This window comes from Mytilus edulis, chromosome 3 (genome assembly GCF_963676685.1).
Source record: "Mytilus edulis chromosome 3, xbMytEdul2.2, whole genome shotgun sequence".
NCBI lineage: Eukaryota > Metazoa > Mollusca > Bivalvia > Mytilida > Mytilidae > Mytilus > Mytilus edulis.
In genome coordinates, this window is record NC_092346.1 from 66,617,208 (window position 1) to 66,636,447 (window position 19,240).

At 31.6% G+C, this 19,240-nt stretch overlaps 2 protein-coding genes across 2 annotated transcripts in view; both read right to left on the reverse strand.

The window, feature by feature from the left end:
- Window positions 1-19,240, reverse strand: part of LOC139517169 (calmodulin-like) — a 28,605-nt gene that overhangs the window by 1,447 nt on the left and 7,918 nt on the right. The gene's annotated exons all lie outside the window — the stretch shown is intronic.
- Window positions 991-17,934, reverse strand: LOC139515393 (uncharacterized). The gene is made up of 10 exons (XM_071304962.1): window positions 17,812-17,934; window positions 16,173-16,203; window positions 14,945-15,088; window positions 12,111-12,353; window positions 11,154-11,178; window positions 6,802-6,877; window positions 5,471-5,501; window positions 3,610-3,753; window positions 1,694-1,936; window positions 991-1,246 (listed from the first exon to the last, which is right to left on the reverse strand). Exons 1-10 carry the CDS (start codon window positions 17,812-17,814, stop codon window positions 1,218-1,220), a joined length of 969 nt encoding a protein of 322 aa, XP_071161063.1. The 5' UTR covers window positions 17,815-17,934; the 3' UTR covers window positions 991-1,217.

Genomic DNA, 19,240 nt, shown 5'->3' on the forward strand with positions numbered 1-19,240 from the left:
AAAAACATAGATTTTTTTGCGATCAATTAGGGGAACGTACACCCTCTACGCTCTCTGGATCCGCTACTGTTTGAGTACAGTGTTTTATCATTAAAATTGTGTTTTAATAAATAATCTAATAATCGGATTAATAAAATAACGGAAGAAAGCAGTTTGTACAAAAACTAGAAATGTATAAATATGCATTTTTCAATGAGATGAAAATTCTGTAAAATATGATAAATTTGTATGATACTTGAAAACAAAAAACAAAACAATTCTTACCGTCATTAGAATAATTATTTAATCCTTGTCCGACGCTGGAATCCGATATTTTTGTTTACCTCAGTCTGATGACATTATGAAATTACTTGCGCAAACAACCATACACTGGGCGCAAAACTAAATAAAAATCGGGAAAATTTGAGACATTTTCTTTCCATTTTGCAAATTCAGGGGTTCTATTACATGAAATACACAGAATATCATACACGAGGCGCAAAAGTGACTTGCGCGAGCTTCCATTTCATTGGATAAAACTGTAACGTGATCAATTTCCAATATAAGTTGAAGGTCTTGAAGCTGTCAATCATTTTATTTATATTACAAATTTTATATACCATGTGTCTTACTCATTAACATATTTAAACAAACTCATCCTTCGGATTCGTTTGTTTAAATATGTTAACTCGTAATAACCATGGTATATATAGTACATGTTCAAATTTATCTTAAGTAAATGTAATAAAATTATAAATATCACGAAGTCAACAATAAGGATATTTACTTTTAAATAGTGACTTGAGAATGTAGTCGTCAGGTTGTTAACCTTAATATTTGTCTTTAATCTTATGGTGGACATTTCGTGTCCAAATTTTTGACATATTAAAAGTTAAGAAAAATATTGTTCAAATGGCGAATTGGAGATACGTTCGGCCCAATCCACTGGTCCATGATACTATATTAGTCGCTACCAGTCACCTTATTTTTGCGTTCCCATAATAAAATAAATTTTAGAAATATACAAACTTTATTTGTTTTAATTGCATACATGTTCTAATATAAAGCATCACAAAATGTTGACCAGCAACGGCAGTATGATACTGTATGTATTGTTCAATATTGCTGTAAATATAACCAAGGCACTTAATTCGTCAACACCTTGGAGAGAATTGCAAAATATATTTTTTCCTGAATGACTGATACGATTTCCACATTCAGCTATGTAATCGTTGTTTTCATTTATTTGTCATCATCTTGCAGAATTCTGAAAAAGACAGTAAATATCATTAGGAAAACAATCATATTTTATTTTATTAAATTAAAAGTATTTTTAATGAAGTGCATGTGGTCTTTAAATATTAATTAAATTTTCTTTCGAACGAATAAAAAGAATCAAAACCTATTGGACAACCCTCAATGAAAAAAACCAAATGATGTTACTTCTTCATCGGTTTATAATTTAGCTGATCGATAATTAAGTCCCTCTGTAAGAATGATGAGTTGGTGACTTATAAATCATGTGGGAAATGAGCTTTCAAATGGACTTGATGCCACCATCCGATTTAGTACAGTTTACATAAAATTTGATTATTTTGAAGTTTTCGTGGATATTAACGTCAATTGTCCTTCTTGTGCTCTGCATTTTCCTACCGGAAGTTTGTAACTATTACACAGTATAAAAAATTTGGTCTATAATATTAAAAAAACTCACCCTCATAGTTTACTTGTCCGTCACCGTCAATATCTGCCTCCCTGATCATCTCATCTACCTCTTCGTCTGTTAATTTTTCTCCAAGATTTGTCATCACGTGTCTAAGTTCAGCTGCACTGATGAATCCATTACCGTCTTTATCAAAAACTTTGAATGCTTCTCGTAACTCATCCTCATTGTCACAATCCTTCATTTTCCTGGCCATCATGGTCAAGAACTCTGGGAAATCTATTGTTCCATTTCCTATTTTAAGATAATCAAAATAGATAATCAAAGTTGCAAACAAATAAGTTTCTTTAAATATTTTTTAAGTACAATCAATGAATCCAGCAATGTATTTTTATTGAGAACGTTGTTTTTCTAAAGGAAGATGGATTTTGTACGTTTCTGCATATATGTAATACCCTGCATAAATGTAATGGGTATTGCATCTATGGTTTCTGTCAGTGATAGAAACCGGCTAACAGGACACAACAAGACGATTGTTTTATATGGGTTTGAAAAACAGAAATGCTCAAAGCCCTACAATACATTAGGTTCTTTCAAATTGACGGTCGACATACATTTATGTTGAAAATCGAAACAAATTTCTGTGCAGTGAAATCCTTAGAACAAATGGGACTGAGTATGATAAGTTCTTGAATAACGCGGTAAGATGTTTCTATAAAAAATAAGTCATGGTGGTCATATACACGTATAACAGAAAATAATAACCCCGTCAGAAAACACGGTTGATCTGGCAATCAGGAAAGGTAATCAGGTAGCTGCATTTTCAATCTTTCACAATATCTTAACAACTTGTGGTAACACTAAATATGAAATATACTTTGATTTAGAAACGTTGGTGCAAACAGTTTTCATTTGAATATTAAACTTTTTCAAAACTTCAACATTTAAAACACTTTATAAAAAAAGTGCAGCAGCATTCGTTGTAGTTGATAAATACCATGTAAATGACAGTTAGTTAGTTCCGAACGCAATTAAATGATTTCAATTGTTTCTATGATTCAAGAGCAATAAAATTTAGAATGGAAATTCAAATGGGGAATGTGTCAAATGACAACAACCCGACAAAGAGCAGAAGACCTTATTGACACTGAACACGCTTAGCAGAGGAAACCAAGTACAAAATTCGAAATACACATGTCAAGTTTAATTACATCTTACATAGCTTGCTTATTATTTTCTTGCACTTATATTTCCGCTTTGAGTTAGGGGGAAAAAATCTATCAATGTGTAATCTGAAGACAGAAAATCAAGATGGTCTATAATGGCAGATGGTTGTATTTTCAGCAACTGTAAGGGACGACATCAAAAGTTCAATGAAGGATAAAAAACTTAATTCAAATAGTTTTTTCACTGACCCCCCTACCCCCCTATTAACTTAATTTGGGAAAAATTGATTGACCCATATGGATATATGTAAAAATCAATGTCGGATAGCCAAATCTTGCAGCAGTTCAACCCCCCACCCCCAAACTATTTGAATTAAGTTTTTTATCTTACATTGATCTTTTGATGTCGTCCCTAAACACTTCAATAAAAGGATTTTTTTCTCGCGTACATTAATTGCAGTTAAAAATGAAACAATAATTCTACTGTTTATAGTTTACGAAAATTTTATGTTGATATGAATTATATGGACCCCTCAATTAATATGTAAGTCTCACAACAATTTTATTATTACATGTGACGCATTTTAGGAATTTCAACTTTCTGTAAATATAATTTGACCTCATCATAATAACTGTATTCCTTTCTGTTAGATTCATATGTTTTTGAAACATTTTAGCATACAGAACCAGAAAAGTAAGATTTAGAAAGAAAATATGTCTTTTTGTTTGACTTTGATTTTAATTTAGTGTGTCAAATTATCTCCCTTCATTTAATAGAAATTGCATCACTCGGACTCTTACCATCAGCATCTACTTCGTTAATCATGTCTTGTAGTTCTGCCTCTGTTGGATTTTGTCCGAGAGATCTCATGACTGTTCCTAGTTCTTTTGTGGTAATGGTACCGTCGCCATCTTTGTCGAACAGACTGAAAGCCTCTTTAAACTCTGTTAAAAAAAAAGAGAAGGACAACTGAATTACAAAGCAATGGTCAAAGTTAATCGAGCAATAAACAAGGTAACCATTCTTGTTTCGAATTTACGAAATTATTCCAATAGGGTTTATTCGTTTATAAATTTCGATCCAAAATCTACCATGATGTTTATTTTAAAATATGAAGCATCAAGTACAATACACAAATGTTGTTATCTTATATATTATGATTGATTTACAACCTTTGCTGTTTACAAGCCTAGTGTTACAAGTACACCATTTTTTGATTATGTCATTAAAAAAAAATAATGTGAACTACCAATGTTAATGTCCGGCTGGGTGATAGTGTTATGCTAGTATAATTACACATCTTCGGTAAATCACGGGTTTTATTCTAACAACATGGAACTTATATATATATATGTCCAAAATGACAACAGCAGGGTTACGAAGTAGACATTTCATTAGTATAAGGTTAACTTGTGTTATTGGGTGCTATCATTTAACTTTTGTTCTGCATTTCCTTAAATTCATATATAACACTTTCAGAAGCACATATTTTCGACAAATTCAATTAAGGATAACTGTGATGAAATGAGAATTCTTTCAATGAAATACACACTTATCTAACAACTGAAGTGCACTTATAACTGAAACCTTAAACTCATAAATTAAAATAAAAACCATCAGTGTAAAATCATTCTATGTTTCCGTTGATTTTTACGACTTATATAAAATACTTGGAAAGACGAAGACTTTTGTAGATATGTACAAATCTTAGGAAGTGAGAAATATACAATACAATTATAAATGAACTTCGATTTCGTAAATCAAACATGACCTTTTATATAGGGTGTCGTTCTGTGCTTAATACTACATATAATTTGCGGGGGCATAATACCACAAAATCTAAAGCCATTTTAATCGATCAAAGTACAATTATCAAATAAAATAAACTAAACATTTGTTTAATTACTACGACAATACGTATTAAAAAAATATGTATAGGCTTTAAGTGGGCTCCTCATAAAATTTCATGAAATAAGTTTTGGAAATGTCTGAAGTTTTAGCCATCAACAAACGAACAAAACTATAATTCCCTAATTAACACAGTAATGCCAAGATATGAATTAAAATGTTGAATTGATAAATTGACAGCAACATATGTATGGGTGTATGTATACTAGAGTTTGCAATAGCAAAATAAGGGAAAGAATAAAATTTTTAATTATTAAACAACAAGTAGGACAACATATATCAGATAGAAATTAAAACATTTATCATAGTGCAGTGTGCATTGTGGGTACAACATGCATAATGTCAAATATGTATTCGATGATAAATATGCAAAATTTGATGTTTGTTTCTGGACATTTTTTTTTTGTTTGTCATAATTTTGGCAAATACCAACAATACTTTATTTGAACACAGGTTTATATTGGTAAAATATGTATTACAAAATCAAATTAGAAACAAGATATGGAAACCCCAATCTTTATATCAGTTCATCCCGTTTGAATGGTTTTACACTAGTCATTTTGGGGCCCTTTATAGCTTGTTGTTCGGTGTAAGCCAAGGCTCCGTGTTGAAGGCCGTACATTGACCTATAATGGTTTACTTTTTTAATAATTTGGATGGAGAGTTGTCTCATTGGCACACACCACATCTTCCTATATCTATGAAGTATGAAAATCAACAGAATTTTTTTGCTATACATATTCTGATATTTACCAGCAACTTGTTCTTCTGTCAGCTGATCAGCCTGCAACCCAAGAAAAAAAGAAATACTAAATACATCTGTCATTTTATAGGAATACAATATATATTAAATATTATAACTACTGAAGTACTATTATATAAAAGACTGTAGTGAGACAGTAGTATTTACTTAATAGAGAAGATTAGAAAATTCATATTTTGATTTAGCTATCTAGAGTGCTTGGTCCTCATAGGAACTCGTACACATGCGACTCGTGGTCGTTCCTCATAGGAACTCTTGCACGTGCGACTTGAGAACAACTATGTCTATTTGTAGAAGTGTATTTTTGTATTTGCTCTGTTCTTATTTCGATGAATGTAATAACTAAGAAAATACAGTAGTTCAATCATGGATTTCCATAAGATTCAAACCAATCACATGTCTCACAAAAATATTCCATACACAGCCATTTCACTGATTATACGAGTATCTTCAAATCTACATGTCTGCTTCTTAAATGATGTTTTAAACTAGACTTAGATCTGATATCGTTGAACAGTTCTCGGTAAACTGTATAATGAATTGTTAAAAAATACATGTCAAATTTGTATTTGGGCATGTACAGTTGGTGAGGAAATGAACAATAAACCGAGCAATGTACATTTTTAAAAAGTATAAGGATGTCAATGATAGAACAAGCATAGTAGTACATTGTTTGTTTCTTCATTTGTATGTTTGTTACGTTGCTATCTGTAACAGTTTTTGTCGAACTGTTTTGGATGTTTGGACAAAATATAAACTTCATATAAATATTGTTACACTACAATATGACAATTCTCGTACATAACCAAAATAGCAATATATCTCTCATTTACATTTCATTGTACACATGGTCGAGATTTAAAGCCCGCGAAACAACAATATGATTTGACACACTGTCGATTATTTTACAGATGTAATTTTAATGTGGATATTAAAATCTTAATGCTTTTAAATTGTCAAGTTCTTTGTTGTTTGACGACTAAATATTTATATCATTTCAATTGTAATATATTTAAAGTCCACCGTACAATAGAATTAACGAGTTTAAATGACTTACCATGTTGTAACGTATGAAAATGTGGTGTGACAAGTAAGAGGATGATCAACTTGTATACTTTTCCGTCGGTTTATCTATTTCGACTATTTTACAAGAGGCGCCAAGGGGATAAAATGACAATATGCCCGGAAGCAGCTAATACAAAATTAACAATTGTTTTCCGTTTACACCTAGAGGTAAACATTATCTCTTAAACTAACCATAATTTGCGCTATTGTTCTTTACAATCAGACCCTTTTGCATAATTTCAACAAGCATTTTTACCTGTATTATATATGGAAATATTTGTTTAATAGTGTGTATCAGTTCATTGACTGCGGGCCACCTACATGTGTCGAGTCAGTTTTACCTTTTGTAAACTTGTTTTCAAACATATCATAGGATTGGATTCATGTCAAGGGGCAATAGTCATTTATTTAAAGAAAAAGTAAATAGTTTGTTCACTTTAAAAATTTTAAGACGGGTGATTTAATTTTGCCGCAATGCGACAAACAATAATCCCACATATCCGCAATGCGACAAATCACTATGGTATAAATATATATATTTAGAAGTTTTTACTTTCTGTTCAATCTACCGTGATATTTTTATATGATTTGATTGACATATGAAAAAAAGGCACCCAAGGGACACCTGAAAAAAAGGAGATTTACATTCGAATTATAAATTAACCAGGATTATTTATCACCTGTTGAGAACAGTGCGATAATAGTTGAACAAGAATTAACCAGATTTGTATACTTTGACTGTTAAATATAAATAAGTAAACGATACAGTTTACGAAACAGCGGGAAACGAAGAAGTTTGGAACACAATCCTAATGGGATTTTTTTTCTCAAAACACGAGAATCTATTGTAGATGAGAAATACGTTTCCAGTGATATATAATTATATAAAAATAAAAGAAATATTTCTATGCATACCTTTTATTGTCATGCCGAACCTTTTATGGCTTACTTTTAGACAAAGTATGGATGGTGGGTTCACATTTCTGTATACTTTCAAATTTTTTTAACCAATTTTCAGTAAAAGGGTTTTTTTGCCCATTTCTCAGAATTCGCTTTTTTTCGCCATTATTCTCTATTTGAATGTTCAACAGCCCATTCAACATTATGTGTATTTGGCATTGCGCTAGCTTTCAGTAGATGCTAGTACTCTAATTGTCTATTGTTCTTTTTGTGCCTCATACCGATCTGTTTTGTTATTAAGCTAATTGTGCCTCATACCGATCTTTTGTGTTATTAAGCTTATTTTGTGCCCAAGCAAAATTTTAATGAGTATTAATGTTTAGTTGCTTTAACTATTGATCATTAATTGTATAAAGTTTTATACTGTTAGTGTCTCATAAGTCAGTATTTATGGCTGGATATTCAGGCGCGGATCCAGAGGGGGGGGGGGGGGGGGTTCCGGGGGTTGGAACCCCCCCTTTTTTTGGACGATCAATGCATTTGAATGGGGACATATAATTGGACCCCCCCCCCCTTTGTCCTGGGTTAGGAACCCCCCTTTTTTTAAATGGCTGGATCCGCCCCTGATATTGATTGTTTTATGTGTAAATATTATAATTGTTGTATATGTTTTATGGCAATCAATATGTGACACTTTAATAAACAAAATGTATTATCTTATTGCAACTTATGGTTACAGTTTGTTCTTATTTTGTACTGCTACACCACTGTCACAGATTAGGTAAGGGTTGAGCGCTCACCACAGGCACTTTGTCTCAGAAAAATTTTCCTATATACCTTAATAAGGTATATAGAAAAAAAAATACTGAGGCTGCTTAATAAGGTATATAGGAAAAAAAATTCTGAGACAAGTGCCTAAGGTATATAGGAAAAAAATTTCTGAGACAAGTACTTGTGTCGCTCACCCACCATGGCGTATATGCCTGTCCCGAGTTTGTAGTCTGTTGGTCGTTGTTTGTCGTTGCTTCGTGTCTGTAATAATTGTTTTAGAATGCATTAGACCGTTAGTTTTCTCATTTCAACTATTTTACTTTTTTATATTAAGGCCTTTTATCTTCGGCTGTACTGTTTTCTCATTGTCAAAGACCGTGAATTTGCCTATATTTGCTTTAATTCAACTATATAATAATGTATAAGAATATATCACCGATTTATTTCTGTCCCTATCCAATATACCCTCATTTTCCAGTGGCAGTTCAAATTTCCCTGACCATCATCCTAGATGGCCTCCATTACAACAACCTACCTATTGTATTTATTGTGAACTTGTTTTCGTCCTGAATATGCATGAAATATTTGCCACTGGACGTTAAGCAACCAACAATCAATCAACCGATTTATTCTTTCCGAGGCTTAAAACTCTCCAATTTTGTTCATACGTGGTATCTTGATTATTCATACTAGGATAAATGGTTCGGGAAAAAAGTTGAATAAACATGGATATTATTTTTTTACCTTTGAGGGGTGGTTATGAAATGGATACCAAGAGTTACTTCCCGTTCACCACTGATTGAACTTGTCTACTGATTAATGCAAAATATTCACTAGGCATAAAGTTGTAAATGAGTTATTTAATTTCTTCCTTATAAATACTGACGTTTTAAACTGGTTCTGACCCATTGTATTGGATGGAAAATAACAACTTAATACCTTTATTTTGGAACCGAAGAGTCCACTTTTGACTTTAAATATTGTATAGTCCCTGGTTGGAAAATATTTTTGTTTTCTCATCCTACCATTACAATTTCTTATTCTCAATTGTATACTCATTTAGCCTTGCTAGCAGATACATATAGCATAGAAATAAACTATTAAAGGGATATTTATCATGAACGAAGGATCCCCCCTCTTGTATACGCTCTATAGGGGTAAATTCAGTAAAAAATCTCCCATTGACTTTAATGCTAATCTATGTGTGGAAATAAATTTATACCTGATTTACCTTTAGAAATTAAAAACTTTCATATATCATTCATGAAAGTACAAATGTAGCCTTATCTTTTGCAACAATAAAAACATAGGGTCATGCGGCATTTTTGGGCATTCACATGGCCTTGTTTACAAACAATGTAGATTCGCACTGAATTCCTATGCTGACCCCCATTACTTTTCAACCCTGTAGGGGAAAAATTAGTACATTCGGCATTTATTTTTTATTTTTTTTCAACTCTAGTTTTGATCCATCTAACAAAAAATATTAATTACAAACATTATCTACCAATCAGAAGAGCACATGACTTCACTTTTAGACAGTCCTGATGACGTATATTTATTTACTGAATTTACCCCTATAATACTCATGATGTACAGATAATTTTTACTACTTAGTCTAGTATATTTAAAATTAGAAGAGTTGTCCTTCTTACATTGAGTATATTTTTTAATAAACTGTAAAAGGCGGCCAAAAGAAATAGCACCAGAAGAAAAAGTGTCTAGATGGGAATTCACTTCTAAAAATAATGTTGTTAAAAAAAAGCTGTAATGTACCCCCTTTTCCCGTCCGTTCACACTTTCAGTCTCATTGCCCATTTGGAGTATGCCTGGTTCCATAAACACAGATTTTGGTAGCAAGAAGTAATTACTTTTAATTAGTATGCTACACTTACATTTCTTATAAGCCAAATAGATACATTGTGTTTGAACAAAGACAGGCCAAGAACAATAATATTAAACAGCACTAAACAATAATGTGCTCATACGGATGCCCCACCCACACAGTCATTTTATTCTTCAGTGGGGCCTAAACTCTTACGCGACATTAAAATTAAAAAGCTCAGATCATAGGGAACATATGTACTAAGTTTCAAGTTGATTGGATTTCAACTTCATAGAAAACTACCTTAACCAAAAACTTGAAGCGGGACGGACGCACAGACCGAAAAAAATAATGCCTCTAAGTGTCGATTAAAAAACGTAATAGAACACAAAGATAGCAATAAAGATATACCAGTTCAGTACTGTTTAGAGAATCAATACAATTTTTTGAAATACAGCGATAATACAAACGACAAGTAACAGAGGCGGATTTAGAGGGGACCAGCCCCCCCCTTTTTCTGGGAAAAAAATGGTTGATTATATAGGGATTCATTGAAGCATGACGGGAGTGGGGCCCCTCTAAGGCAGTTAGTGGGCCCCCATTTATGAAAAATTCTAAATCCGCCACTGAGTAAAACAACAAAACGGCATTTAGTAAAAGGGACGATAATTTGAAATATGCAATTATACTTTGATATTAAAAGGAGATACCTAAAGTATATTTGTGATAGCTCTGATTCGCTTGTTCACAATTTGTGCGAAACAACAAAGAACGTCAGTGATTGAGGGATTTTCATGCCTTTCATTTCTGTAGTTTTCATTTTTGAACTCAATCATTCCCCATTCTGTAATTTATACGCCTTTTTGTTTATTCTTTTTTCCTTTAATCTCACAATGGGTGCCCAATAATCAAAGACATAATAAAACATAAATTGTAATACATAATTTATTACATGTAACAATAACATTCAACAGATGAAGCGACAAGTAGTACACAGAAATGGTCGTTCTTCGTTCGTTGTCCTTTTAGCAATGATAATGTGTATTTATAATGTAGAAAAAGTCGCTTACGCATTCATCAAACATATATAAATTGAGCAATGGACGGGTCACTTAGCTGACATCATGTGGACAAATTCTGAAAAAAAAATATATGCATACATTACAAGTAAAGAAAATAATATATGTCATCATGTACAAATAAAAAAAAAATAATATGCAAACATGTACAAACAAAGAAAAATAATAATGTACATACATGTAAAGAAAAATCTTGTGCATGCATGTATACAAGTCAATATTAATTTTAAACAGTTTGACTTAACACTAGTATTTATATAAAAAGCTGTAAATGAAATAGGATTTCTATACAGTAGATATAAACAAAATGGGTCAGCAGTTGATGTTTCAACTTGGTTTGTTCTGTCCTTTTTAGTTTGAATGTTTGCTTGCCACTTGGATTGATTTTGTAAATTTATATGCCGCGCAAAATATCAAATTACTATTTTAGTCGGTAATCCGTCTTTTCTAGTACAGGACAAATCATTATATACAAGCAATATTTTCGTATGAACTTTGATGTGTGACAAGTTAACGCCTTTCCATAGAATTCACCAAAGTGATAACATCTATCTTGCAATGTGTTAAAAAGTAAAAACACAAAAATACTGAACTCCGAGGAAAATTCAAAAAGGAAAATCAAAAATCAAAAGGCAAAATCAAAAGTCCAAACACATCAAACGAATGGATAACAACTGTCATATTCCTGACTTGGTACAGGCATTTTCTAATGTAGAAAATGGTGGATTGAACCTGGTTTTATAGCTAGCTAAACCTCTCACTTGTATGACAGTCGCATCAAATTCCATTACATTGTCAACGATGCATGAACAAAATAAACATACTCAAAGAGTAAATATTACAACATACTGTTAATTTTATCGAACGTATCTTTCCGTGTTTTCTATCGTGCCTCTTAGCAGCTAAAAGTGTTTAGATCTATTTGCAACAGATATCGCAACAAGTCGAGAAAATTTATACATATTAATGTATGTCAATTCATAATTGTACCTTGATAATTAACTTGTCCATCCCCATCGACATCAGCCTCTCTGATCATTTCATCCACTTCTTCGTCGGTCAGTTTCTCTCCGAGATTTGTCATTACGTGCCTGAGTTCAGCTGCACTAATAAAGCCATTTCCATCTTTATCAAACACTCGGAATGCTTCTCGTAATTCTTCTTCGGAATCTGTGTCTTTCATCTTTTTCGCCATCATTGTAAGGAATTCTGGGAAATCTATCGTTCCATTCCCTAGAACAAACCAGATAACACTTTGTGAGAAAAACCATCACTAATGTAGAAATTCATTGAACAATATGCCATTTGGACTTTACTGGTCAAAGTTATAATAATCAAGAAACAGTTTTAGGTCTTCGATTGTACCGCAATCGTTTTGGTTCTTAATATCTATCTCAGAGATGAAAGATTCATGACATGTCTTGTTTCTTCAGATTGGTATGGAAGCGTATATGGTACAAATTAAGTATACTTATTGTCAAAGAATGTACGCTTCCATAGATTGGGCCTGATGTTTTTGTATTTGGTTTTAGAAAAAAGAACTTTAAAAAAAAAACGTTAACAAATTTTTATATTAGGAATTTTATTTACCATTGGGCGCAGGATTCAAGAAAATAAAATGACAAATCATTTTAATTTAGGTACAATAGTTGCATAACAAAAAACGAATGTTGAAGATATTATAAGAGGGGGGGCAAGGGGTTTAACTGTTATGCTGTTATGGGGCAATTTAATTCTTTGTTATCTGTTATTTTGAAAATATATTTGCTGTTAGCTGTTATTGTCTTATTCTTTGTTAGCTGTTATTGGGCTTTTAGTTTTTTTGTTATCTGTTATTGTGATAATGTATTTGCTGTTAACTGTTATTGAAAATTGGAATGTTAGCATTTTTTTTGACAGTCAATATTCGGTATAAATTGAAGATCATTGGCCATTGGGGTCTACCATTACTAATATGTTTGTCCCGTATTCAGAGAAGGATTCCATTAACATATACCCATCACAGAAGTGAGGTCCAGGACAATTCAAGTATATCTTATGATTATCCTTTGTAATAAATTCCATTTTTTTTTATGAATGTGTATTTAGAATTATCTTAATTTTTTGTATGAGAATAATGTTCCTTGTTTTCCATACGAACATATTAAATTAAAACAATTCTTAATATGACAAAAAGGAAAACATATGGCCAGGAATATCTGACAAGGATCTCAATTAAGGAATAGGTCCTAACAACCACTTAACTTTTTATATAATATGGTACATAGACTCAGCTCTGTAATTCTTTTCAAAGCAGAACCAAATGCATTGTACAATGAAAGTTCCAACCATGTACTTGGGTCTGAAGCTGCACATAACTCATTACAAACAAAGATTTATTTCGTTTCAAGCCATAGTTTCCCCACTAAACTATGTATTCTACTTACTAGTACACTTGGTACAATCAAAAACCTCAGCTGATAAAAAATTGTTCAAATAAGTCCTTTGAAAATAGTGGAATAAATTGCTTTTAGAGTGTCAAAATTCGTTCGAAGTACTTGATAAATTGCATGCTTATAATTGGTGCTTTTGATTTTTCTACCCTATATACCACTTTGCCTCGTAGTTTAATTAAGAAAAATTCACACACCTCATTTAATGGTCATTTAGAAAAAGTCAGAATATTCAAACTCTTTTAGGTCACTTTTTTTATTAGCAACAAAGGGAGCTTCAGTCAATATATATAAACAATGCACCAACGTTTCATGAGAACTGCTCAAAACAAATTTGTGTTAATGTCTGAAAACTGGAAAATTACCCCTCTTTAATTAATAAAAAACGTTATAAAACTCGGAAACGTTCAATCAAAATTTACAAAAATTGAAAGTTACCTCATGTTAATAGATATAAACAATTCACCAAAATTCCTTGCTTTGTGAAAGCATTTTTGAGATATTATCAGAAATCTTAAAAAAAAACCACCAATTTTATTGAATAAAAAAAAACCCATTACCCAGAAACTTAAAATCTAATAGAAAAAAAAGGGAGCTCACGTCAATAGATATAAACAATTTCCCAAAGTTTAATGCAAATGGTTAAACTTTAAGAGTTTTTGAGTAAATGTCCGACATGTTGACAACAGACGGACAACAGTATACCATAATACGTTCCGTAAACGAGCGTATAAAAAGAATTATAATAATATATTGAGTAGTAATTTAAACACATTCTAGATACATAAATTAATACTAAAAACATAGTCATAAAAAATGGAATGCATTACAAAGGATTATTTCCGTAATAAGAAATACTGATTTGTCAAAGACCGAATTATTTTAATATTTCATTTACTGTTATCTGTTTTTGTCCATTTTAATTCCTTGTTATCTGTTATGAGCCAAATCAATTTGCTGTTTTGCTGTTATTGGGACCCCCCTTGCCACCCCTCTTATAATAATACTGTTCAAATTTTTAGATATAAAAAAAAATGATCAAAAAGAACCTGCCACTGTTAAAATAGAGAATTTGGCAATTTCACACCTCCACATTAAAGGAACTGAATTAGAATTATACGATCGGTTATATAATGCTCCTGGTCTTAACGTGCATGTCTTATGCCTTAAGATAAAACTATTGTATTAGAAATTCGAATTAAAGATTTATTTAATTGAGCATTACGGCGGCCCCTCAGTGTATTTCAGACAAATGGTATTCTTACTAGCAATTTTATATTTGATATAAAACTTTATCATGTCCAATTTCGTTTCTATCGCCTGTTTTGTTCTATATTAAGGATCGTGTCTAATTATTAGTTGTCACAATGTCTAATCATATTATCTACATACCATCAGCATCAACTTCATTAATCATATCCTGTAGTTCTGCCTCTGTAGGATTTTGTCCGAGAGATCTCATGACTGTTCCAAGTTCTTTTGTGGTAATGGTACCGTCACCATCTTTGTCAAACAGACTGAAAGCCTCTTTGAACTCTGAATTAAAAAAAATATAACTCTTTTTATCAAAGTGATTTCTCCCTTCCGATCAATTTTCCCTTTTCCTTTGCCTGTCATTAATTCCAATACTTTGCAGTTGTGATCTCTTATTAAGGACAGAGTATGTTTTATTAGCATTTAACATTTACATTTGAGACCGCAACCATTTGATTGCCTTGAGGAGGACAGGAATTTGTACTTCTAGCATTTTTTTTTAACCCAGAACGGAAACCATTCTTTTTCATAAGTTGAAAGTGCAAACATTGTTTTTCATGTTTCAAAAGCAAAAAAATGATATGAATCCCTGCTCCGCACACCACAGAGAATTGAAAGATTGTCCCTGACATTTGGTTGTTATCTACTCTTACACTTTAGACTTCTAAGGATTTCCAACCATTGATATCCATGGTTCGAGAAAAGTGAAAGGTGTGACGTAAATATCTATAATAAACATTACAATGCGAGGTGTTTATTCCAATACAGACTCTTTGGGAGGAAAAAAGGGAAAATGACAAAAATACAATGCATGATATCGGTGAAATGAAAACAAATAGTCGAGATTATTTTAAATATTTAGTTTAGGATTGTGTGCGACAGTGAGACCACATGCAGGAAAGGCATATATTTGGTTGGATTGGTTGCTAATCTGGATAGAGAACTCATAATTAGTTGCTAAAGATTAATAGGAATCTTCCAATGTCTAAACAAGTCATGATGGCGATAAAAATGCCAAAAGTAGCGAGCTGATTTTTTTTTCCATTTTATTTAATTTTCAACCTTATGATTTTTTTTTTATTCTTTGTGCAAAAATGTTATCAGTTCCCAAAAGTAATGTTGGCCTGATTTGCTTTTTTTTCTTCACATACTTGCATTGTTAACTAATTATCACATTTTATTACAACTTTCAACATAGTTGGTTTTATCATATTTCTCAGATTTATGGAACAAATGTCTTTTTTTCAAGTCTTAATGGTATGGATTTCTTTTCATACTTGTGTCTTTTTTTAACGGATTTGTGAAGACATGCTAAAATTTCTGACTCACAATATCTCTCTCAGATGTATACACATAATCAACTAACCTGCAATTTGTTCCTCTGTGAGTTGATCTGCCTGAAAAGTAAAACGTAACATTCAAAGTCGATAATTATAGTCTTGTAACGATACCTATATAGTATTAATATTCACAAAAGTATCAAAGACTAAGATCAACACTATACATAATATATATGTGCTTTTGTGAAGGCAAAATCAGTAATTCAGTGGTTGTCAATTGTTGTTGTATATCATATTTGTTTATCGTTTATTGATCTTTATAATAATATATATCCTTACTTTTCTCCTTTGCATTGTTTTACATCTGTTATGTCATAGCTTATTTATAGCTTGCTAAGCGGTATGGATTTTGCCCATTGTTGAAGGTCGAACGAGAATCTATAATTGCTAGCTTCTATGTCATTTTGTCTCAGTTGGAAAAATGTCATACTGACAAGCATACCCCATCTTATTCTTAAATGTTTAGAATTTAGCCCAGTAGTGTAAAATCAAAAAAATCATAATTTTTCATTTATAAAATGGGGAAATAATGAAGTTTATTATTGCTTAAGCTTACATTGAAAATGCAATTCCTAAGGAGTGTAATATGGATTTATCAATTTTTATAAACGTCAGTTACTTTAACGTCACTAGATTGCTGGCTTATTTACCATAGACCGTATATCTCTTTTTAGGTATTGAATTATATTTAAATGTTTACGGGGCAAATATAAAATTCTTATCACACATCACATAGTATGAGGTTTTGCAAATGTTGAAAATATATCTTAACACTAAAATAAAAATGTAATAGATACACATTGAGAGCGTTAGACCGAAAGGGTGTATATAAATAAACCCAGATATTCATTTCTCAATACAGAATGATAACTTTCAATAGTTCAGGAGGGGGTCTTTCGGCACTTTATTCAAATGTTATTGATAAATGCACTGTATCCAATTTATTTGAATGACATAAATAATGTATATGTAAATCCTTGGATCGTAAACCTGTTCAAAGCTCTGGTGTCTTTCGTTTATCGAATAAAATTTGATTTAACTAAAATAATAAACAGTCCGTATGCCTTTTTATTGACGCGAAGATTGTATCCTTATAAAGATTTCCGAAAGAACAAAATCATCAAACGAAATACATTTTAAAGACTTATTCAATCAAACAAAATAGTAAATACCCCCCCCCCCCCAAATAAAAAAAAATAATAATAAAATTAAAATATAAATAATAAGAAAAAAAATGCGTTGTTTTGTAATGAAATTGTCTTGAGAGTTTTAATAATTCTCTTAATGTTACGGTCTAACTTTGTAAAAACAGTTAAAATGTTCTTCCTTCAAACGGACGAATCGATATCCCCCCCCCCCCCAAAAAAAAAAAAATTATAAGAAAAGGTATATGCATAATGTTGCCAATAAGAATGTCTTGTGTGTTCATGCTAAAGTTAGTATACGGTCAAAAACTCTTCGAAACAAAAGAGTCCATATCGAAAATCCTCCCTCCTTAAGAAAAGAATTAAAAAGAAAAAAAAAAGAAAAGAAAAGTATATGCATTATTTTTTCAATTAAAAATGTCTTGAGAGTTTAAGTTCTCTTAATGTTACAGTGGTATTCAAGTCTTCACTAAATATTGCAGCTTTTAAAATAATAGGAATATATTCTCAATAAACTTACCATGTTGTTTACCTGGATGTCTTTCAGTCCGATAATTGGTGATGGTTTAAGGCTTCCTTGTGCGAAAGTTGTGGCCTCACAGGGTATTTCAATTGAAGAAAGATAAATATTATCTTATATAATATAAATACGGTAAACGATAATATTGATATTTATTTGTTTGGTCAATGCTTTTAAACATTTCTACACTTAGTTTTATTGTTGTTATCTTTACTTTGTGATAATTGACCAATAAGTTTGGTCAATAGAAATAAAAGTCGATTCAAAAATTTCATTCGTGTACAGTGAAATGAATACAACTGCTCCAACATAAACAGAGGCGGATTTAGGGAGGGGGGGGGGGGGCTTTCTGAGAAAAGTTTGGTTGATTATATAGGGAATCACTGAAGCTTGACCGAAGCGGGACCCCTCTTAGGCCAGTCAGTTGGCCCACTTATGAATGTTCTGGATCCGCCACTGATAAAGACCTATACTCTGAGGACCTATACCTATATATATCTACATGTAGTTATCATTGAGACTCAACAGGAAAATTCTGTGTTGATTTGTATAAATAAAAAAACAAAAGCATTGATAGTAAAATATGAATAAGATTCCTTGAAGACATTGAACAAACTTTTTATACGAAAATAAATTATAGAAAAGAATACAAAAACTGGAGTTTTCATTTCCCCCAATTCACGGGCCTCTTTTTTCTAAATATCACATACAGTTCTTATAAAATGATGTCATCCCGCAATGCGACATATCTCTATGGTGTTACGGCGTTGTTTACTATGGGCTAATATTTCTTTGTTGACTTATCAAGACGTATATATCATGTACAAACTGATTTCTTCGTTTTTGTTTTTAAATATTAAATGCTTTTGACGGAAATTTACATTATTTTTGCACAAAATCGATAATTATTTAAAAGATATTGAATGACATCCTCGATATCAAATTTTAATGGTTTAAAATATAAAACAGCATATTTTTGTTTTGTTTTGTATTGGTGTAATTTCTTTATCACAGAACTTTTTGTCTGTTGTTTTCTCACGCAGGACTTCATTTCGATCTAAAAAGAGACATATTATGTTCAGATTTGAAAAGCATAGGGTCAATTTAAATCATAATCCGTTTAACATAACGTAGTCTCGAGTTTGATTTAGATGTTTTGAATACATTAATTGTGTTATTCTTTCGTCTTTATATTTCTTCATTTAACGTGGTACATTGCATTTCTATTATCACAACGATTTTAAATCTGGAGTAGTATTTTATAGGGAAAATGGAAGTAGTTTTCCCTCCGAGAATACTAACAATTTCTAAATTTATGTGAGATAATACTTTCTTAATCTGTTTTATTGAAGTCAAAGACCATGGCCATTTCTAAACGGCGCTTAATTGTTTATAGGATATTCATAGCCACCGTCATTTTACATCAAAT